This window comes from Vanacampus margaritifer, chromosome 3 (genome assembly GCF_051991255.1).
Source record: "Vanacampus margaritifer isolate UIUO_Vmar chromosome 3, RoL_Vmar_1.0, whole genome shotgun sequence".
Lineage (NCBI taxonomy): Eukaryota > Metazoa > Chordata > Actinopteri > Syngnathiformes > Syngnathidae > Vanacampus > Vanacampus margaritifer.
In genome coordinates, this window is record NC_135434.1 from 3,036,197 (window position 1) to 3,060,117 (window position 23,921).

Consider the following 23,921-nt stretch of genomic DNA (forward strand, 5'->3'; position numbering starts at 1 on the left):
TCATCGTTGTCTGAAAAAAGTTCGCTCGGTTAAGGTAATTAAGAGTAATTGACACTTCACAGCATTTCCTAATTTTCTTCTTCTGTGGTTGGTGAGGGTACCCAACCTTTTAACGACGTGGTTTTCTTTGCTGTAGTTTAGTATTAACTAGGGCATTGCTGAATTATGACACAAAAATATTGGTGAGTTTAGCCACAGGTGAGTTATTACACCTGTGCCTGCGATTTGACCTTCTTATAGCATTTAGTGGAGGGCCGAGCTAAATGGGGACATCCAGAGCGCATGCGCGTTGTCCCTCCACAAGTTGCGGCTCACGCACATGCACACACAAGCCAAACGGACCAGTACAAAGAGGAGTCTGAACGTCGCACGCTGTTCCCGTTTGCGCTTCGGGGGAGTTTTAAAAGTCGACGTTGTGGTGTTTAAAAGCATTACCAGACCGGTGGAGCCCTTATTCAACCCATACGAGACTCTGAGGGGGAACCGCCGGTGTTGCGTTGAAGTCCTCTCAGGCAGCCGACGCGAGGACACCTTGCAACGGGTAAGCCTCGCACACCCTCTCCTCAACGAACTGGATACGTTCATGACGTTTTTATTTTTTATTTTTAGTTCATTAATGGCGCCTTTGCAAGCTAAATGTACAGGGGCACTTCTTCTCAGTGCACTTTAAGTTGGTCAGGTGTCCCCCACGCGGGGAGCAGACCGGACAATCCAATGAAGCGCTGCCGTTTCAACAGGATCACGTTGGAAGTTTTGGTGGTGCGTTTACGTGCTAAGTGTTTGCCGCTTGGACTTTGAGCTGCATGTGAAACAGGCCTTTTCAAGTAGGCAGTAAAATAAAACAGTTTATCGGAATACATTTACTGTTCCTCAGATGTTGGGGGTTTATTTGGAAACGTGCCACAAAAAGTGTAAATATGACCCAGAAATGGGGAGTTTTTTACTCCTCACGTTCTTTTTTTTTTTTTTTTTTAAATGTGCTCCAAAGTTGACTTTGCACAGGTAATTATGTGTATTTATGCTTTTTAAGAAGATGACTCAAGGTTGTTTAGACGTTTTTTAATGTTTTTTTGGGGGGGAATGTAACAAATTCAACAAACAAGCATATAGTTACAGTATGTCAACTAAAACTTTGCACATTTCTAAGACATTAAAGTCTCGTTCACAAAGGTGAAGTTGTTGACGCGATGGCAACTATTATTTGCGTTTGGTGACATGTCCATGTGCCACATAAACACAGTGTAGTGTTTCGATTCCTGCTTTCACGAGTGAACGTGCTTTTATTACCTTCGTAGTTACCATTAGCCCAACTGTGTATGAGGTGGCGTGAATAGTTACTCACTGGCATTAGACCCAATCGAGACGGGCTAATTTCAACAAGACAGAAAATGGGGTTTAATATATTGACAAAAGCCAAGATGTTAAGAAACATAGGGAGCACAGTATAGTATCAACATTTCCAGTGACAAGTTTCTGGCATTGTGTTGTTGCTCAGAATTTTTTGACCTGCTGCTGCATATTCTCCTTTAATGGCATAAGGTGTGCTAAAAGGAACTTGAGGGTTTTTGGAGCACAATGGTGGGGCCGGTGGTCCCTATTGTGTCCTTGAAGAGCTTGAATCCTCCCTCTAGGGGTCTGATGGACTCTACTGCCCTTTTTTTTTCTCTCTCTTTTTAAAGCAGACCCCAAGGCTTCTATGCTCTTCTTCCGGAGTTAAGCACTGAATTGAACTGTCAAGTGGAGCATTGTGATGCTTGTTTAATGAAATTCTTTGCCCTCCGGTGGTTTTCTACACTTAGGAGAATCCTTCCATCCCAACAGTACAGTAAATTACACTTTTTGTGTGCGTTTCCTTTGCTTAGTGATGGGGTTTTCCGATAGGGGTGTGCCGTTATGGCAAAAATAACTGTTGGTCACTGTTTATTAAAGAGCAAAATGAAAATTTTGATGTAAGTGCAACCTCAGTATTTTTCTTGCTTGCAATGCCGACAAATGTAACAGTTCGATCAGTCTACAAACAAATACCAAATCATTCGCCGGAGGCCGAGCAGCACTGTGTGTGGCTGTGTGCCTATGGAGTGAACTTTTTGAGTGACATTTTTGCTCCAACTTGTGAGCAAAAATTTGAGATATGACTAGCTGAGCTCACTTCACAACGATTTGCTACAGCTTACTGGGAAGCCGTGACTGTTAATCTAAAGCACTAAAGCATGCTGAAGTTATTGGAGTTTTTCCATTGGGCATTTGACTGCATTGCCTTCATTATTTGTTTGGATTTTTAAAAAAAATTTATTTACCACTTTGGGGTCTAAAATAACCAAAAGTGAGTCACTGTGAATTTTTCCATGAGGAATTTAATTGTCTAATCAGAAGCACAAACAGCCTTAATAATGTTGTTAATTATTAAGAAATTTCTATGGGATATTTTACTGAATTTTCTTGTTCTCACTCCTCAGGGTTTGAAAATATCTATATTTATGCGTTTCTTGTTTTGTTTTTTAAAAGCTATCCTAAGCACAAGTAACCTTAGCTTTTTAAACTATTCGCTTATTCCCCATACTGGGGTGAAAAAAATATTAAGCTTGACCTTATCTAAAAGGAAGAGCAAGGTAATTTATTATTATTATTTTTTTATCACATTTGGCAAGTCCTTGGTCGATTACGTGAAAAATGATCCATAAATCAATTGCTGTAATCAACATTTAAAACTAAGACCAATCAGCACTCAATACCACACAATTAACCAAACTCTTAATGAAGATTAATTGATTCTTCCCAAGACAGTAGCCATGTTTTTTTTTTTTTTTTTTTTTTTTTTACCATACGTGTTCCCGTGGCTGTGAACTAAGCGTATAGGAAGTGATACTGTCGCGCTCCCGTTGACTTCACAGGCACGTGTCAAAGCGAGCTTAGCACCCAAGCTGTGCGTACGTCGCATAAGCGGGGTCCGCCTGGTGTCGCTTGGTACACTCGGCTTAGCGGCCGGCGGGCTCGTCGGAGTCCACATCAGCATCTGTGTACTCATGGCAAAGGTCTGTCAATTATCACCGTAGCGACACCATCCCTCTGTCCACATGATTAAAGCTGAGCCCCGATACTCTCCCCATCCCGGTATTTGCTGTGGGAGAATGACTTCCGTTACCACAAGCTCCCGAAGTGTGCTGAACATCAAAATCTTTCTTCCCTCGATGCAGCTGTATTTATTTCGTGGCGTCGCTCACTTGTAATTTGACTTTTGGCCGCACATCTGCGGCTACTTTTGACGCTAAAAATAAATGCCACGTGGGCTCAGCGTTAACTCAAAGTGATGAATTTCAACATGTATTCAGCACAGGAATTTTTCTTTTTTTTTTGGGACGGCTCCTCCTCGAAAATTTTCGCCGGTTTCTGCGGTAGAGTGCGGCGAGGTGTGAGGTTATTCCAGTTGTGGGACGAGGACCTCCATGACTGGCTTGTAATTAGCCAAAGACATCCAGGGCGGGGCAGTTCTCAACACAATACAGTTTGGAACGGGGTGAACCGGTATGCTTGAAGTCGTGGTTGAGTACCTGCCGTGCGTCTAAAGGTCGCAGTTTGGTTCAGAGCTTGGTTTCAAGGTCGCGGTTGAGTTCATATTCTCATTCAGTGCCGTTAAAATAGCTTCAAACTTTTCTTTTTAGGGAAGTGCAACATCAATATGGGTGTTAACAGTATACCAAAGATATCATGGTCGGGCATGCAGCTTAGTCTTGAAGGTCGCGGTTGGATTCACATTCCGTGCAGTTAAAATCGCTTGAATCTTTTCTGTTTTGGAACGTAAAGTGTCAATACTCCCTGAGATAGCGTTTTCGTTGCTAGGTTGCCCTGTGCTGAGCCTTGGGGGCCTTATATGATCTGTTTTGAATGTTTGTTTATGCACTTTTTGTTTTGTGGGTTGGGGATTTGTTTTTAAACTATGTAAAGCACTTCGAGTTGCGTTTTTTTGTATGAAAAGTGCTATACGAATAAAGATTGATTGAATAGGTTTTTAACCGTTTGCCAAAAATCACAGTTAAATCATTTGCTCCCCAAAATGTATAAGTACGTTCTATTTTAAATATTTTAAGTATCCCAAAGACGTATTTATTTTTTTAACAGTTTTTTCAATGTTTTTTTTTTTTAATGCTAGAGCATCCAGAAGGCTTTGATGCAGCCTCTCCACTGCAGAGAACAGTTGTGGAAATGGCAGTTATTACAAAAGCGGCCAGCAGGTGGCAGCAGCGCAAAAGAGATCAACCAGGGCCGTGTTGAAAAAAAGCTAATTTACCCACAGTTCTATACAGATTTCCGAATGATGAAACTTAGCTATATTCTAATGCTAATTACTGCAAATCGGAAACGGATAGAAACATCCTTTTTTTTTCCTGATGAAAGAAGAGACTCTAATCTTTCTTTTGGTAGGTTCCATGTTTTCATAGCACACTATTCTGTGGCCCTTGCAAAATCAGTCAAAATCCAGTAAAACAGCCGTAAGTGAAGTGGGTTGCTTCAGTGAAAATGGCTGTGAGTAGGGGTGTTAAAAAAAAATCGATGCGGCGATATTACAGCGCGCAATTCTCGAATCGATCCAATGGTAACAATAGGTACTAGTGATGAGTACTAAATGACTACAAATGGTACGTAAACAAAATGGTGCTGAAAAGTGAATGGTTTCGCTTGGATTATCAGGAATTACAATTGACTGCTTGGTCTCATGGGCCCCGAAATAACAGCAGTGTAGAAAACCACACCTTACATAATGTTAGCATGAGATTTAGATGATTAATATCACATAAAAAGCCCTAAAGGTGTGGCGATGGAAAATAAACTTAAATAGAACACTTGTTGAAATGTCATCCATGTGATATTCTCACGCCCGAGGCTGCCGCAAGGCATTTTACTTGCACTTTCCTTCGAAAGTTCTTTGTTGCGCTCATCAAAGGGCTGGCCGAGCCGCTGCAAATCCGGTTAGAAGCGAGATTTGTGGATTGTGAGGATCAGCAAAATCACACGGATTGGCAGTGAGTATTTTGCCTCATGTTTCAGGCTTATACAGTAAGGCTACATGCTAGTGCTAACAAGTCAGGATCATGTTTGCTCTTTTCCCTTATGCCGGCCATTTTGTGGACAATTACTACAATTGAGTTAAGTAGTTTCAATGTCTTTGTTACACTTAGCATGTTGCTAGCATGTGTAGGCTAATTGGAGATTGCACTGAAGGTTTAGAGAGGTAACTGTGCTAATGCACTTCGAGGTGTCCACTGTCCAGACTGGCTGTCAAGGATACCTTTTTAATTTGAGTGAATTCCGTGGGAGTTTGCTTCACACCAAAATGGCTGACTTCCTGTTCAAGTTTTGAACATGGATTGTCAAGGCTTTTTCATGTGTCATGTCCCGATAGACGTGTCCACCTGTTTTTGTGTCGATCTGATACTTTATCAACACGATACATACAGTTTATTTTCTGTTTGAGGCCCTCAAGTAGGTGTCCATTTTTTTCAGTGCCTAAGCAAAGATGGCCAAATTTCAGAGCTTTGATGATCATTCCCAAGCTTTGCAGTGAGGGCTTGTTCGTTGGTGCTTGCAGATTTAATTACATGGGAAGGGAAAAAATAACCTTGTGATTGAACCCCCCACCCCCCCCCCCCGTGTGGTTGGATTAACCCTGAAGTAAACCTTAAAGTGTGTTTCACAATGATGTCTTGTTTCCTGGTATGTTAATCCCTTTCTTTTCACTCACTTGTCATGCGCTTTGTCGGGGGTCATCAATGGGCATCGTGATAGATCAGTTGTCTCTCCTGGCGACGTCCCCAATACTCGGACAACATTAGCTTTCAGCGCTACTTGCGTACGAGGAGAAGGCGGAAGATCTCTCTGTCCTGTTTTGTTTATTGATGTTGTTTGAAGGCAGGCAGAGGCTTCCGTTGATATTTTTGATAAAACCCTCAGCTATGCAGGCGTGCACAGACATTTCCCGTCAAGTGGAGGCATTCCTCCAAGGCGTCTGCTTGAATTCAGACCAAAGATGTTATTCATTTGAATTTTTTTTTTTTGTAATAACATCATGAAAGTCAGCACAACCAGCCTTGTTTACCACCAGAAGTTGAGCGAAGACCTCCACCAGGGCAAGCCCGTCTCTGGTCCTGAAGATGGCAGTGTGTACATTACAGATCTGGAGGATCTGGCGGGTCGCTACTCGCTAGACTCGCTACCCCACTTAATATGAAACTTTTTATTTGAATTTGCCGTCCTCTTCCTTATTTCTGTGCACCACTAAATAGTAGTTTTAATTAGGCTACCAGTTTGTCAACTTAATGTATGGTAAAAACGGTGTACACTACAATTTAATAAGCGGCAAAGCAATAAAAAGAATACGTAAATACAAAAATTAGATGACAAATATATATACGCAATACATAAAAAATATACAAGAAAAAAATATATTGGGGAATAAAATACAAAAATGGAAAAAATTATTACGGACAATTAGAACACTGCAAAAATAATATTTTTTTTTTGCAGAACCAAGAAAATTAACAAATCAAAATATTAGACTTAAATATAACAAAATATTGGATGAAAAATTCACGTATTAGAAAACACATTGAAGCAGTACTGTTAGAAAAAATGTGATATGATAAAAATATTGAAATATTAGAAAATAACGTGAACCAGCCATTGTGTAGTGCTCATTACTGCCACCTCCAGGACCGGAGTGTAACAATATCTCCCAACGTGTCCTGATTTTTTAAAAAAAACTGATCTTTGTTCCAACTTCTTTGTCAATAGTTGTAGCCCTGTTGTCATGCTTTCCTGCCCTATCCCAAACCCTCCCGTTCTCCACACGTCACTGTCTGACTTGTCTCCTTTCCCGGGGGTTGCCACCGTTTTACGGCTGACAGAACTCTCAAAGCCCCCCCGACCGGCCACTCACACCAGGCTGCTCGTGTTTCAGTGGCCTGCACAGGCTGCTATTGTCAGGTTACTGCGTGTGTGTGTGTGTGTGTGTGTGTGTGTGTGTGTTGCTGCATTGTGATTGGCCCTCGCTCGGACCGTGTGAGACAGCGCCGGGTGACGTCTCCTTGTTAATCCCTGGGATGTGTTCTCTCCGTGTATGTCGCGCTAACAGGGAAGGAAATATGTGGACAAAAGTAGCTTGGGCACTTGATTGAAGTGAGTAGAAATCTTTTTTTTGTGTGTAATAATGCTTTTTTTTAAATGTATAAAATCTGTATTGTATTGAAATGTATCAAGACAATTGCAAACTTTTAATGTAATTTATCGTATTTTTATTAATGCCTCCCAGAAGTTTTGTTTTTGGATTTGTCCAGCCTCGCTGATCCGCACCCTTGCAGGGGCTCGTCCGTACCTGTCCCTCTGAAAATATGATGTTGTAGTGCAAACATGCCCTAGTAAGTCGTGACATGTTAATTACTCGAAAGCACCAAATGACACTTTGCCAGCTTCCCCCACTTTGTGTTGCGGAGGTGCGAATGTTACAAGAGTCCCACGGGGGTGCGTAAAGTCGAGCAGCCTGCTGACTTCAAACGGACCTGTCGCCTTGCGCCCACATGACAATACTCGGTCATATATTCTTTATCCTCTGTGGGAAAAATGACTCTTACTGAGGTTTACTGAGCAGTTTTGCACATCTTTGTGTTATTTATTATACTGCTCCCTGGTGGAACGTATTAATGGAAGTTCATTTTATTTTATTTTTTTGGAGCGTGGTCATGGAACTAATTAAACTTCTAAAGTCAGGACACCAGATACTAAACAAAATATAAGAACATCAACAAAAATATTAAGTTTAAAATTCACAAATATTGGAAAAAAATACAAAGATAGATGAAACACAGTAGGGGAAAATACATAGAAAATATTTTGACAAAAATATTAGACAAAAAATCTGAAATGAAGATGCAATGGAATTTAAATTCACTAGTTGGACTTCTGTATCGTCTAAGGCTGCTCGATTATGAAGAAAATATTAATCGCGATTAATTTGGTCATAAATGAAATCTAGATTAGGACAATCCATTTTTTTTGGGTACAAAACAAGAAAATGTTTAAAAATGTAAAAAAATATTAAGACAAATACATTTCTTTGGAGCACTATAATTATGCAAGTTCCTTTTAGACCAAACAAGATTGATTAACTTTGTCATTTAAAAAAAAAAAGGTGCAAATATATTAATTCAAACAATTTCTAATTAGGTTTTTTTTTGTGGCATGTAATAATTGTAATTGAATTTTGATTAATTGCACAGCCTTAGTATCTTCTGCCTTTTTTGCCATCTTCTTTTATAGTATGTCGTGTTTGTGTGCTTGTGCGTATCAGATGTGGAAAGCCAGTGGACAGCTATTTACATCAGGGGGTTTATCGGTGAACCATAAAGCATTTCATCGCCTCTAATATAGTGGAAGACCACCAACAACTCAACCCTAAAAATATGTTGGCAACCATTTGCAGCTGGTACTGAGGTTTGCCCGCACAACGTTGGCGGTTACTCCGTAACGACCATGTCCTAATTAAAAGATTGCTCTTGCTCTTCATATCAGAAGCGTCTCCTTAAAACCCGTCTGCGTTGATAAAGCGTTGATTCCCGAAAAGGTAGCGGGGACGGAGGGCGTTTTACAGCAGCAGTAAATGATTTCCTCTTGTGGTCGGCAGCACTTTTGTTTACAGTGCAGATGAGCTCCCCCCGGTCGCACCGTTGATGTTATCTGCTGCTGTCCATTATGGCCCACATGGCAACTTTTAATATGAGGCCTCGCACGTTTGTTCCATTACGCGGAGGAAATAACACTTAAGTGTGGAATTATAACGAGGCCAATACAGTCAAATTGTACTCTGGTTGACTCATTGCATTCTGTGTTAAAAGTGTTCTGCATAAAGGTGCGCACAATGTGAAATATGGTACAGTAGAGGTACATATTGCATTCAATTAGCCTCTGCAACGTCACTGGGCAAATTCTACCTTTAATTTCTCATGCATGTGATGCTGCGGAAGCCGGGTGACAACGGACATGCACCTTCTCAGGTTTCAGTTTCCACCGAGCGAGTGGAAGGTCTCATCCCCAAGGCAACGCCGGCCACGGCTCATCTGACCCCTTCCGTCGACGTAGCGCCACCTGACGTAGAATAGAATGAGTCTATTTGCCAAATGAACGTGAGCTTTGGCAACTGTGGTCAGAAGTACTTTGTGCTGCTTGCTTTGCATAATCAGGCAGCAGACATCAGTCGCGCGAGGCCGCAAGCCAGTAGTGAGGCCGGGTCCAGTCAATATTTGTTTTGGGACGAAGCAGGTGTGCTGCCTTCCTTGTCTCTGTTTGGCGAATCTCAGTCTTTACAATCAACTCTTCACAACATAATAATAAATACAGCCGGTTCCTATAAGGAAAACTTTGGAACCAGTTTGCCTGCATTGTAACTTGACGCAATAGAAATATAAAAACTCAATGTAAACTATATTTATAGTAAACAGAACAAGACCAGCAGACTGTGTATTCCAATTTTAAGTTAAATACATTTAAATTTGAAGTATTTTTTTCTTCACTTATTTGCTCCCAAAAACGTATAAAAGCGTTCTATTTTAAATATTGCCATGGTCCCCAAAAACGTATTTATATGTTGTTGTTTTTTTATTCCAAAGGAAATAAAAGGCTTTGATGCAGCTTCTGACCTGAAGAGGTCGTTTAAAGCAATGGTAGTTATTACAAAAAAATGGCCAACAGGTGGCAGCAGAGTTTAACTCTTTGACTGCCAAAAACGTTAAATAACGTTTAGTAAAATCCTATGGAGGGGTGCCAAAGACGTTAAAAGACGTTTTTTTCCAAAACAGAGGTGAAACTAACCATTTTCTATTGTTGATTACTGAAAAACGGAATAAGGTAGAAACAAACTTTTTTTTCTGATGAAAGATGAAAGTCCAATCTTCATCTATCATTTGGCAGTATGTGTGTTTCCATAGTCCAAACACATCATTTTCTGTGGACCTTGAAAGATCAGTCAAAATGCTTAAATCGGCTGGCACCCACGGCATCCCTTTTTTGAAAACGTCTGGCAGTCAAAGAGATAAGAGATCAGCCAGGGCCATGTTGAGAAAAAGCTCTTTTTGCCAGTGTTTTCAACAGGAATGTGAATAGCTATATTCTAATGCTAATTGCTGCAAGACGGAACCAGATACAAATATACTTTATTCTCTAATCTTTCTTTTGGTAGGTTCCTCCATGTTTTTATAGCAATAGAACACAATATTCCGTGGGCCTCGCAAAATCAGTGAAAATCCAGTAAAACAGCCGGGAGCGAAGGGGTTTGATTTTGTGAAAATGGCTGCGAGTAAAGGAGTTAATATTTTAAATGTGTCAATTTGACCTTCCAATTGTTTTGGCAATCCAAAATAACCTGGACTTGTTGTTGCTGCCCTGTAAAAGGTGTTATCCACAATTTACCAGAAAAGCCTTAAAGAGCTCATCGTTTTTGTTTTGTCATGCTGGAAGTTGGTGTGTGTGGGGTTGGCTCCTCCATAATGCTGCAGTGTTTCCACAGGAATGTCAGCACAGTCCCCCCCCCACACCCCACCACCACCACCACCAGAGTCTCTGCACTGCCGACACAATACAGCAGTGGCAGTGTCGTACATGTCCGGGCCGGCTAGTGTTTTGCTAGCCTCTGGCCTTACGACCGCACGCCCAAGCCAAGATAAAGGAAAGGATGACGCGGAAGTGGTCGTTGAGTCCCGCGCTTATGTAAAGCTTCCGTCCAGCCACTTCATCAAGCTGGCCATGTGGACCGAGGGGCCTCTCTGTTGTCATTCCTGCACCACGCGCCACCTATGCTATCTTTTTCCACTCTCATGCTTATCACTAGTATCATGATATGGATGGAGAGAAATGGATTTGCTAATGGGAAAGGGACACTTGAAATCATTAGCTGCACTTCTACCATTTAAACACAGCAACCTTCACAAATATGGAAAAACGAAAAGAACTGAAAAAAAAAACATTTGAAAATGATAATAAATAAACTGAGTCCGACAAAATAATATACAAATGTGAGGTGAATAAATCCAAAAGTATTAGGAAAAAATACACAATGGGTGAAAAATATAGATAGAGAAATATTACAAAATGACAAACTGGGCAAAATATCACAAAAGTATAAGATGAAAAAAAAAGGACTGAAATACGAATATTAATACCAATACCAATGTTTGAAAGAAATGTCAGGAAAATAAAAATACTAATAAAAAAATTATATATATTTGGGGAGGAAAAATAAACACAAAAAAAACCCTGAAATTCCACAAAATGCACACATGGTAAGAAAAATAGAAAACATATACAGATATTGCACAAAATAATATAGACATCACATCAAAAATACTAAATGAAAAAATGAAACATTAGGAAAACGTACTCAAATGTTTGAAGGTAAAATTTTAAAACATTTACAATAGAAAAATGTCTGTAAAAATACTGAACGACATGACAAAAAAATTGACAAAATACAGCATTAGGAAATAATGCAAAATAGGAGACACAAGAATAGAAAATGTTCAGATTAATAATGTGAATAATGTGATGGAAATAAAAAAGATAAACAAAAAAATAGAACAAATATATGAGAATTTTATTAAATATTAATTAGACAGAGTAATACAGCAAATGACGTGTGGGGGGGATATGGGAAACTCAACAATGATTTTCATATTAACACTAATAACTTTTACAAACAGTGCTACTGTCTGAAATGTTATCACAGTTTATTGGTGTGAACGTGAAGATGGTACGTCACAGACAGTCCAATTTCCTGTTGCCTGTTTAAACATTCAGTTCATCTATTGCACGGCTCAACGCGCCAAGGCGATGTTTTCCCCGATCTTCTTCCCCATTAGACTTTCAGATTTGCGAGTAAAATGGGGAGGGCTGTCAAACCCGAGATCGGAGTGCGATACCATTCTCTCCCTCCCGCCTATCATGGAACAAATCTTCTGGCTTCCACTTTAATGGGATTAGTTCTCACACTGTGCCCTCCCTCTTCCCACCTCTTTCTTTCCTTTCACAAGCCCGGGTCCATCCTGCGCTTCCCCTCTTCTGGGGCCACTCTAGCGCTTCATCTCCATGAAAATGGAATTAATGAGGGCTAAATGAGGATTTGAGAGCTGAATAAGAATCATTTGGCCTTGCGCTTTACACTAATGCCATGCAGTGTCTTATTAATGGAGGCCAAATGGACTCCTGAGCTTAATCGGGGCGTCGGAGCGTTTGAGCCCAGATATAGCGGCCAGGCTTCCAGATTAGCCAGGCTCCATATCCCCGACGAGTAATGACGTCCAAGCCATTTAATCGGGCCCCCGCCGCTGGTGTCCCCACTGTCCACGGCGTGATTAAAGCGCCGTCGCGCCACCCGGCGACGACGACGCTCAACAGATGGGCCTGATTTTGGGCCGGGTATTAGCGGCGATGCGGTGAATGGCCAGATTAGCGTGTTAGCGTTAAAAGTTGATTTTGTCAGATTGTGTCATGAGGATGGCGAGACTTTGTTTCCGTGGAGCTGCTTGACGCATTCTATTGACTGTACAGGGGTGTCTCCAGTAGGGCCCGACTGATTAGGATTTTTTTAATTTTAATTTTTTGAAAATTTCTGGTAACTGATTAATTAATTGGCCGATTAAGAAAAAATACATTTAAAAAAAAAAGAGAATAAAATTAACCTATTTTATCAGCTGATTATTATTTTATGTATTTATTTTTCAGATTTTGTTCATAGGGCGTGGAAATGTTTCAACATTATCTTTGTATTGTGTAAAAAAATAAAATAAAAAATCACAAAATCAATTTTTATTTTCATCCAACTCAGTTTTTTAAATTATTATTTTTGCATAGAAACAAGGGTGTAATACATTTTTAAAAAACATTAAAAATGAATCAGACTGGGGGCGTCAAAACAAATTTTGTTATGGGCCACTTTGTGTAGTTATGGCTTCCCTCAGATGGCCATTATAACGGTGAAACCAAATAAATGTTTAATAATTTCATCATATTATTACATATACTGTACACACAACAAATTGATGGACTACTACTTCTGAAATCAGAAATCAAAGATAATAGTTTGTTCAATTATTGTTCAATAAAATAAAAAATCTTGCAAAATCTCAATGTTATTTATTAAACATGATCTGAAGGTTCAGTCCATTCCACATTTTAGCAAGGATCGTGGTCAAGACATGATCAAGTTGACACGTGATTTGCATTTAGGGGCCACACAAAATGAGGTGCCGGGCCGGATCTGGCCCTCAGTCCTCGAGTTTGACACCTGTGACTTGGACACTTGATTTGCATGGCGCTCCTCGGGCCTTCCGCAGTGGGTGTTGAGTGACATTCACCAGCTTGTCGCCAAACAAATGCGTGTCTCCGGAATGTCCACTCTCAAGTGCAGACATGCCTCCAACTCGGTCAGATTTAAACGAGGGATATTTCAATGATTTAGCTCACTTTTTAACATGGGCTAATGAAGTTGTTAACATGAAAATATTAGGCTCTTTGTACTTGGCCAGTATTTGTCATTTTTTTCCAAGTGAAGCTCCTGCTCCTGCCCCCAGGGGTCAGTGTTTACAAAAGAAAGTCCACCTGTGTCTTATGAACAATTGAACAGTGGAAATTTAATTTAGTTTAAATTCCCAAGAAATAGTGTTACATAGTTATGTCTTTGTATGTGCAAATATTTATAACAATATATTGTTTGAGGTTGTAATGGTTCTCATTATGGATGAAAAAAGAAGAAGCCCCAAACATAATCAAAGTTAACATTTAATGCTTAAACCACTGTTAGCATTAGCATTTACCGTAGCTCTGCCCTCTGTAAAAATTCTTTCTGTAACATTATGGAAGTCTCACTCCGGGTCCCTCCAATAAAACTTTTATTAGGGTGAGGGTAGGGACCCTGCTGCTTGAATATTCAGCAAATTTTGCCAGACTTTTTCTTCACTTTACAAGGTTGCCACTGAAGCGAGGAAAACGACTCCTGGACACACATGTGCCTCGTAATATGTTTACGTAATATCTGAGAACCAAACGAGTCATTCTGGTTTTGTGTGTGCTTGTCAGCCGACATCCAAATCGGTTTTGTTTTCTCTCTTATGCGGTGAATTATGGTGTTTTTTTTTTTGTTTTTTTGCATCTTTGCTCACTTTTGTTGTCCCCTTGCAGCTTTAGCCTTCAGATTGACTGCTGTGAGTTTGGCTAATATGCTAATAAGCGTGCTAGGATGTCAAGTAGTAAATATTAATGTACCCTGAAGAGGGCGCACGATTTTGTGAACATTCAAGAAAATTTAGAATCTAAAACCAACCTTGTGTTTTTCTGAACAATCAAGACAATTTAGTCTCCAATGAACCTAAGTTATGATTGACCTTTTATTGACTTGAAAAACTGAAAGTCACATTTTCGTAAATGTTAAAGACAATTTTGAATCTTCAACAAACGTAACGTGCATATGTTTTCAGGGACACTGTAGACAATCTGAATCTACTCTGAAATGAACTTAATGGGGTCTTCTTCTATTTCGGTTAATTAGTCTTCAACAAACCTAGCTCATGGTTTGTGTATTTTAGAGATAGACCGATATGGGTTTTTCATGTTCGATACAGATACCGATTATTAGTAGTCAAGACCGCCAATAACCGATATTTAGAGGCCGATATTCATTTTTACTAAAGGGGAAAATATTGGCATAAAAATTTGAAAAAATACAAACTTTACCTCTCAATTTCTGGGGGGAATTTTAAAGCACATATTTATTGTAAAACTTTTAGGGTTTGTAAAATATTGGCGTTTAAAAAAAACTAATCTTAGTCAATAGACATCTTTGGTTTTTAAAAATTGAACAAAAAGTTCCGGGATCTCCCAGGGGTAGTAGCATGTTTTCAAAAGTTAAATAAAAACGTTTTCCACCGTAAATAAAGTATTTCAAAATACCTGAAGTAACGTGAGCGCTACCTGTAGGCCTCTTAGCACGAGTCCAGCAGGCCCTTGGCATCGTACCGAGCCCATTTCCCCTTTTAGTATGCACTTTGCTTGGTTTGTCATTTGACAACATTGTCTAAATTTAGCCATGTGAACCCTACCCTTCCCTCCATTGCGGGCTGGGGTCTGCGTGTCTGTTGCTCTTTTTGGGTGCTCACAGTTGGACGACGTTAGCATGAGGCTGACAGGTAAGTTGCACTGGGGGACGGGGGGGGGGTTGCTCATTTCTAGATAAGACCGTTTTAACCATGAACTGCGTTAACGACTGGATGGATGCCTCGTGGGATCATGTTGTTACCGCCACCTTTCATAAAGAAGTGACATACGTCAGTTAGCTTTATTACAGCGCGCTCTTTGATATTATGTGTTAATCGCATCACCAATGTCCTCACATCTTTAATCTACATCACTAATTGGGTTTGTGTGTGCTTGTGTTTTGTTGTTGTCTCCAGGTTGCATGGTGTTCCGGACTTGATGCATGGCCTTTGCACGACGTCGATACATATTGTTGTTGATGTTGTTGTTCATGGTGCTGGCGTGGGACTGAGCGCGCTCTGCAGCGACCATGGCTCAAACGGTGCACGTGAATGGCAACGGTCCAGGTAATCACGTTCACCACTTCACATTTGGGCTTGTTGTTTATGAAGATTCATTTTAAAAAAAATAAATAAAAAAAATCATCTATACTTTCTAATGTGGATGCATGATCTGTTTTGTTATCCTTACATACACCATATAGACAATCTCAAAATGGCATCTTCTGCCCAATTCTTGACATTTGGCTTAATTCAACTGCAATTGACCAATTTCACCACTAGGCAGCGCTAGAACCCTCTATTAGGTGGTATTGGAATGCATGGGGAAAATCCAAGGGGTATCTTAAAAAGTCTACAGCCATGTCATTCGACTTATCTTTTATATAAAGCCGAATGTGTGCGACAGCACTTTAAATTGGACATCTGGAATGTTGTGGTCAGTGACGTGTCAAAGTGATATCTTGCATACTGGCAGGAATTCTTTCGGCTTCTGTGCGTTCCTGTTTTTCCACGCTTTGGTGCAAAATGAAGGGTCAGCGCTGAGGGTGGGGTGGCTGGGGGTGTTGGGTGAGTAGACACCTGCAGACGGCCCCGCATTCCTGGCCGGACTAACAGGAGAGGGGTGGTCTGTCTCGCCAATCCCCGCAGGAATGTGCAGCATGTTGGGCAGATGATTTCAGTTGCTTGGCGAGTTTCTAGTCCACTTGATCAAATTCTTCCATTTAAAAAAAAAAATAAAAATAAAATAAAAAATGGCTGTTCTTGTTTCTCTTCATGGCAGGTTTTCAAAAAGAAATGACTGGTTTATTATAGTTTTTAAATGTAGTTAGTTTTTTAAAAAAGTTTTCAGGGTAGTTCTGTTAGTTTAAAAAAAAAAAGTTTTAGTTTAATTTTAGTTGGTTATTTAATAAACACCATGGGAAAATGAAAAAAGTAACACTTTTTTTTTACCTAGCCTCGCATTTCGTCTGAGTTAAATGAAAAAGGCGAGCCGAGCCAAGAGTCAAGCAGGCAAATGTGTCACCTAGGAGGCGGAGCGACGTCATCTGAAGGTGCTTTTCTATTGGCTGCTGTTAGATGACATCACTTCTGTGTGAAACACTTTCAAAACGTCTTTATTCCGGTTAATATCGAAATGAATATACTTAAAATCACATTTAAAATCAGCCCCCAAGGCTCATGTATTAAATGAATTACCAAAGAGTAAAACGAAGGACATTTTCACTATAATTCTAGTTGTTTTTTTGTTAGTGTTGTAAACATAAAATGTAGTTTGTGAATGTTAATTTTAGTGTTTTTTCGTTAAGTACAATAACCTTGACTGGGATTGGGTGACAGGATGTCACTTCAGAATGTCATTTCGCCGAAAGCTGTCAAGAGCTTGAGCGATGGGAGCTCATAAGTGATTGGGGGCAAAAACAAGATGGCCACGCTAACAGTAAATTTCAATGCCAAGTAGTGGGCTGCAAGATATCATGCTGCAGGCCGCAAATGGCCCCCGGGCTACAAGTTTGAGACCACTGGTTTAAAGTCATTCTTTTGTTTTAGCTGCACTGATGACGTTCAATTGATTCCCTTTCAAATTAGTTTGATATACTGGTAAAAAAATTAATAAAAATTGCTAACGTCTGCTAGCCAAAGGCTCAGCTGCACAGTTTGTTTACAGAGGAGGCATGTTTGGCTAGAGCACAAGACACTTCCTGTCCCCCACCCAATAATATGTAACATAGTTTCCAGTCAAAGTTGGGGTTTAAAAGTCGTTTTTTTGTTTTCCATCAATCAGTTTGATACGCTGCCAAAGATTTGCCCGCTGCACTGTTTGTTTACAAAATAGATATTGCTATATGTTCCGTGTGTGATGTGTAAATACAACATTTAAAAACAATCCAAAAACAAAAACATAAGCCGACTGTTGTGATTGTTGGTGCGTTCAAATGCAATCCGACAGTTAAGCCTTCTCTCTGGCATAACCCAGCTGCCGCTCCATTTGTTTTCCTTGACCATTTATGAGAAAAGTGTCGTTGGCACTTCCTCGCCGTCGACATCCTCGGATTCCAGTTGTTGGATTTGGCAGCGCCGCGTCCGTCTGGGGCCCCGGGGGGGAGAGTCCAGCGGTTGGATTTGCTCCGTCTCTTGCCAGCCTGCTGGAGAAAAGGGCAAGAATGTGCTTGTATTGTTTGTTTTTTTTCGGGTTTCCTGTCTTTTTACGGGGACGGATGTGTCGCGTTGCTCGCCGGGAGCCGTTCAAACATCGTTGTTCTTGAGAATAATTGGACGTATGAAGCGTGGAGCGCGGCCAGGAAATACCAAGCAAGTGTGTGGAAGGGTGTGTGTGCGTGTGCGTGTAGACTCTGGAGTCCCGCTCCACCCACTTGCATCATGTTTGAGCTCCACATGTGTCTACAGGAACACTTGTTGCGATTAGATGGAGACGATGATGACCTTCGTCACTTCAATTTAAAACCTTTCCCATGTGTTTTAACTCTTTAATGTTTGACATGATTTTATCCCAAAAAAGAATTGAATTATTATTATTATTTTTTTCATTTTTACACAAATGAAAAATTTTACGGCGGCGTATTAGAACCACGTATAGATTTTTATTTTTTTTAAGAGGGTGGGGGCAATATTCAGAGAAAAAAAACTTTTGACACTTACGAGAAATACACGTAGTGTAGCTAATGTGACTATTTGTTGGTGGTTTTTTTTCTATTTTTTTTTATTTGCTTTTATTTTATTTCATTTTCTTTAGCTTTGACATTAAATTGTTTTTGTTTTGTATTTTTTTCTGTTTTTTTTAATTTGCTTTTATTTAATTTTTTTCTATTTTTCAGAGTTAGATATTTTTTTCTGTTTATTTCTTTTTTTGCATAGTTTTCCCGCTAATGCAACAATTTGCTGACCTTGCTCTTCAAGATGAATTCTCGCGATATTTATGAGTTCACTACTTCTACCGAGCCTGTTGATTTCCACCAATCACAGAGCGACATTGTGTTTGGGGCTTGATATCCAACTGTGACGATTACGAAACCAGGATGCCAGCGCCCACGCCGGGGGAAACAAACAAATCTAACTTGGATGAATGGACGCTGCAATTAATTCTGTTCTTGCAGAATTACTCACCGTTTCCTTGTTAAATGTTGAACAGCGAGAGGCGCATTTTTAGCTGGTAAAGATGTCCGTGCTTCCCCCCACCCCCACCCCACCCCTTCGATGAGAACGAAGACGACATTTACATCCGTGGCCGTGATTGGCCAAGACAAACGTGCACAGAATGCTGCATCGTCCAATCGAGTGGAAGTATTTTACAGAATGCCCCGCCTTTGCCGAGCAAATCACCGTGGAGCAGTACCAGATTGAAATTGTGGAGAACTCCCTTGGGGGAATCACAATATCAATCTGGCTATCGCCAGGTTAGCAATTTGCTAGCTGACGTCACTGCCGTTGCGTTGTAACAAGTGCAACAGCTGCTGCTTACAGCAGCGTGCCGGCCCCGTCGCCGGCCTTCCCACTTGTTGCCGTATCGTGGCTGAGGTCACGGCTCAGCTGTCGCGGGGCGTCTCGGCGGTACCGCGTCGGCGCCGTTGGTGACTGGGTTCTCGCTCGTGCCCGTGCAGAAAAACAATGACTGTGCCACTTTGGCACTGGCTGACACACTGCAGTGATTGTTGTTGGTCAGTAATGGACTCATGGATGACTTGGATTAAGACTTGGTGGAGGAGGATCCAATTGGTTTGTGATGGACTGGAGTCGTGTGACTGTCGGTGACCTATAACCTGGACAACTGAATTGGGGGGGGGGGGGGGTGTTTAAAGTGTGCACAATCTCTGCTTTTGAAAGCTCCCTGCGCACCATGGCTTGTGCTGTAAGGTGTATCTGGCAATGTCAGGAAAATTTTAAATGGTGGGTGACTCACTTTTTTTTTTAACAGAATGCAAAGTGGCTAATGTGTTTAGGACTTGTTTGAAATGTGATGATTCGTCCTAACTCAGCTGAATGGCTCAAAAGTGCAGTGGTCGTCACGGAGATACACGCAGGTTTAAACGGCTAATCAATGATTGCATTGTTATGACGAGCTTTTGTCATCTGCTGTTTCAGTCGGACTGTTTAATTGATTAATTGATTAGCCCGATAATGCCAAGAATTAATGAAAGAGTTAAAGCGTCACCGTCCAGATGCGGGGGGGGGGGGGGTCTTCCTTTTGCTAAACTGAGACTCAAAGTATCTAATAGTGCCGCATAAAAGGGCTAGATTTTTGTATTTTTTTTTTTTGTCAGTCACTTTTTAAACTCAGTCACTGACATATCTCCCACTTAAAATATATTTGACAATGTGTTTTTTTTTTTTACATATTTGACAATTATAGCCGTCAATAGCAGTGAACGGGAGTTAAGTAGCCATAAGAGAGGGCTCGCTAAAGTTGCTATGTTAGAAACCTTATTTTTATCTGTTTTTCCCCTATATTTTTGCATTTTTTTCCTGATATTTTGTTATTTTTAAGTTCATATTTTGTATTGTTTTATAATAGATTTATTTTCATCTAGTATTTTGTTTCTAATTTGGATATTTTTCTACAGTACAGTATTAAAAAAATTAGCATTTTTTTCCTAATGTATAAGTTCAATAATTTTGTAGTTTATATATTTGGGGTATTTTATTTCCACTATTTCTGTATAGACTGTTTTCAAATTTTTTTCTCAAATTTTTGCATTCTTTTATTTTTCAGCCAATTTTTTTGTATTGCTTCTAATGTTTTATAAGCTAAAGATTTTGCTCATCATTTTTTTTTTTTATATATTTGGGTTTTTCTAATTTTATGTTTCTAAAAATTTTATGTCTATATATTTTTTCAAATATTTATGTATGGATTTATAAAACTTTGCATTGTTTTCCCTCCCGCTAATGTTTAATATTTTTGGCTACTGTTTTTGAATTTTTCACATTTTTCATCTAATATTGGTGTGTTTTTCCATTTAACATTGTGTTTTCTAGCATTTTCTCACAGTGCCCGCTTATTGGGCATATTCCTACCTCTGTGACAGGGTTAGCTGTTAGTGTACCTAATGTTGTGGACGTTGTACACGCACAGTAGCTGCATTTGTTTGTCTTGGGGTGAAAAAATAAATAGCTGCTGTTATTGCAGCGAGTTCACCGCCCCCTGGGCTGAATAGCAGCTCTCTTCTTGCAACACTCCAGAGTTTCGCACGATTGGCTGAGGCGGCTGTCCAATAGTGCCGCGGTACAGCGTTTATACCAATGGTGCTTTTTTTTTTCCTCCCTTCGGTCAAGAAACGGCACAGTGTAATCTTTGTACAGTCTTAAACCAGCAAGCCAAAGCGGAGAAGCTACAGGACCTTTTTGAGTGGTTGAGGAAGGTGAGTGAGCCACGAGAGAATGGAAGTTGCTTTTCTTTCTACTTTCAATCCCTTCGAAACGGACGCCACAGAGAGGGGAAAGTTGTCAGTATTGTTGGAAAGCGTGTTTATTTCCAGCCCGTCTTTAAGTTCCAGGCATACCAGGCACAACAAGACCCTGCATTTAGACCAGCCGGAGTGAGGGAGGGAGGGTGTGCAATGGTGGGGGTGGGGGGGTCTTTTTTTGGAGGGAGCAAGCAAGTGTGTGGAGTTTGGACTTTGAGCAGATTGCGCTCACTTGCTTCAACAAGATGACTTGACGCAAAACATGTTTGCTGTCTGGACTCTTCATTTTTTTCAAGTTATTGACTTTGCACAAGTGTGTGTCTCTCTGACACGCTCTTATCAGGTCATGTTTGTGTATTCTAGGGATGTTTACAGACAAAGCACGAGTTGCAGTTATTGCTGCTACCATATTTAACACATCCGTGAGTCGTAGCTGAGTCTTTGAAAAAGGGCGAAAGGCAACCCAGGTGAACGTTCATGGTGTTTTCGGCTAATGTTTTTGTACTTTCAATTTGTATTTCGGTATTTTGTTGTCCAATATTTTTTTTCCTGGTATTTTTCTTTTCTTTTGTATTTTTAAATATAAATGATTTTTTTCTCAATTTAGTTGCTTTCTAATTTAAAAAATATTAAATATTGTGTGATTATATTTGTATTTTTTTCTAATGTTTTTGTATTTCTTTTCCTATACTTTTTGACAAGTTTTGGCTAGTATTTTTTTCTTGTTTTTTTGTCTTCCTATTTTTAAATGTTTTTTTGCATTCTACGTGCTTGGGCTCTTGTTTGATTCTGCAAGTGTACCTATTTTTATTTTATTTGTGCAATTTGCATGCGCACATCTGCAATGTTGCAATAAAAGCAAACTTAGTTGTAATAGTGAGACAAAATCTCATTCCATTTCATCTTTTGTCTTACCACGTTTTTTTTTTTTTTTTTTTTAAACGGCATGACATGCTGCATCAAATATATTTTCATGTGTGGTTTGCTTCACGTGTTTGTCATAGTTTTGGGCTGACTTAACTCCGCTCGTAATAGTGCTTGTCACTCACTTTCAGTTGTGTGTGTGTGTGTGTGTGTGTGTAAGACGAGTTTGCACATGTGTTGTCAAATTATATGGATTGTCAGAAGAGACGACTACACTTTCGCACCTTTCTATCAAGTATTCCGTGAAACAAGTACATGTTTTGTTCGAGCCGATTTTTGAAATTGCTTCTGTGAGCAAGCCGTTCTGCTAAACGTGATAGCCACACCCATACTGATTTTCTCTGCCCATGACACGATCACCTAGACTGGACAACGATCCAGAGCCACTTTCAAGCAACAGCCAGTTTCAAAATGTAGTGTTGAAAAAGTATGGCCCACTCTAAATATAAATAAATAAATATTGGTATATCGTAATATTTGTTAGATTGACTTAGCCACTTTTCTGCAAAAATGTGTTTATGCTTTATTTTTAAATTTCTCTCATTAAATAGTTGGTTAAGTTGATTTATCGTAAATGGCAAAATATAAGAGGAATTTAATTTTTTTGCATATTTAGCACATTTTTATTTTTCAATGTTCATAATTGTAATGTTCATTGTAATATTTAATCGTAATAAAATAAATACACTTATTTTAAAGATTATTAAAAATGAATAATTTCACATATTTACCATGGTACCCTTACTTATTTTTTTTTTAAATGTCATCTACAAATGACCTGGTCAATAAATGTGGCCCGAGCACAAATGTTTGTACCAAAGTTCTAAAAAAAAAAAAAATAAATTAAATCCGCTTTTGTCTCTCTTTTTCCAGCGCGAGACCAAAGATGTCCAAGCTCGGATAACGACAAGGACTCTGTGGACCCGTACTTTGTGGAAACGCCGTACGGCTTTCAGCTGGACTTGGATTTTCTCAAATATGTCGACGACATCGAGAGGGGCAACACCATCAAGAAAGTGAGCGTCCAGAGGAAGCCCAAAGCGGCCAAACCGGGGCCGGCGGCGCCGCGCTCCAGCAGCGGCGGGGCCGAATGGACGTCCACCGACTCGCTCTCGTCCTCTAACAGCGACGACAAGCAGTCGCCGGTCTTCGTCAACGCCAAGGTCCAGCTGACGCCCGTCCTCCAACGGGCCACCAGTGAACCCGCGCCCCAGCAGTCCTTCTCCAGCGTGGCAGAACCCAAGCTGCTCCTTCCGCCGCCCTCGCCCAGATTCACGCCGCGCCACAACCCCCACGTGGAGAAGACCCTCATGGAGACTCGGCTTCGTCTGGAGCAGGAGCGCCTGTTCATGGAGCCGGCGCCGCCGCGGCGCCGACTGGCCAGCTTCGGGGGAACGGGCTCCAACAGCTCGCTCTCGTCCTACTCGGGCTCCGTGGCCGCCAGCCAGATCTCCCCGAGCGCCCTGCAGCCTCTGCCCTTCAACGGTCACGCCCACAACGGAGAGTACAACCCTTACTACCCGCCGTCCATGGGCAGCTCCATCCGCCACAGTCCGCTGAGCTCCGGCATGACCACGCCGGTCACCAACGTCAGCCCGCTGCACCTCCAGCAGATCCGCGAGCAGATGGTGGTCGCCCTGCGGAGGCTGAAGGAGTTGGAGGGGCAGGTGAAGACCATCCCCATCTTGCAGGTAGTGTTCATTTTAGCCGCCATTTTTAAATTGAGTCTCAGTTTTAGTCCAATTTCAGTCACGCTTGTTAGTTTTCATCACAGTCAACCTCATCCCGTTTTTATTTAGTCCTTTTTTTAGTCGACTATAAATCTAGCATTTTAGTCCAAGAAAACATTATTTTATTCTTCTAGTTTTACTCAACAAAAACTGTCGACATTTTAGTCGGGACAATCATTTTTACAACTATATATTTGTTTACATTGTTGAACATTTTCAAATCTAAAACTATTTTACATACAATTTTCTCACATCTTTTTGATGAAAAACAACTTCACATA

General features: G+C 40.5%; 1 protein-coding gene across 3 annotated transcripts in view; it reads left to right on the forward strand.

The window, feature by feature from the left end:
• The first annotated feature begins 254 nt into the window (after positions 1–254).
• The window catches only part of kank1a (KN motif and ankyrin repeat domains 1a), a 33,641-nt gene continuing 9,974 nt past the window's right edge, over positions 255–23,921 (forward strand). Inside the window, exons 1-3 of one of the 3 annotated variants that reach the window (XM_077561515.1) lie at positions 255–541; positions 15,483–15,632; positions 22,784–23,601. In XM_077561515.1, coding sequence (XP_077417641.1) covers positions 15,596–15,632; positions 22,784–23,601 — 855 coding nt within the window. In that variant the 5' untranslated portion in view covers positions 255–541; positions 15,483–15,595. Of the gene's footprint in view, positions 542–7,080; positions 7,171–15,482; positions 15,633–22,783; positions 23,602–23,921 lie in introns of those variants that run through there. The other 2 variants (XM_077561517.1, XM_077561516.1) reach the window with 2 other exon arrangements.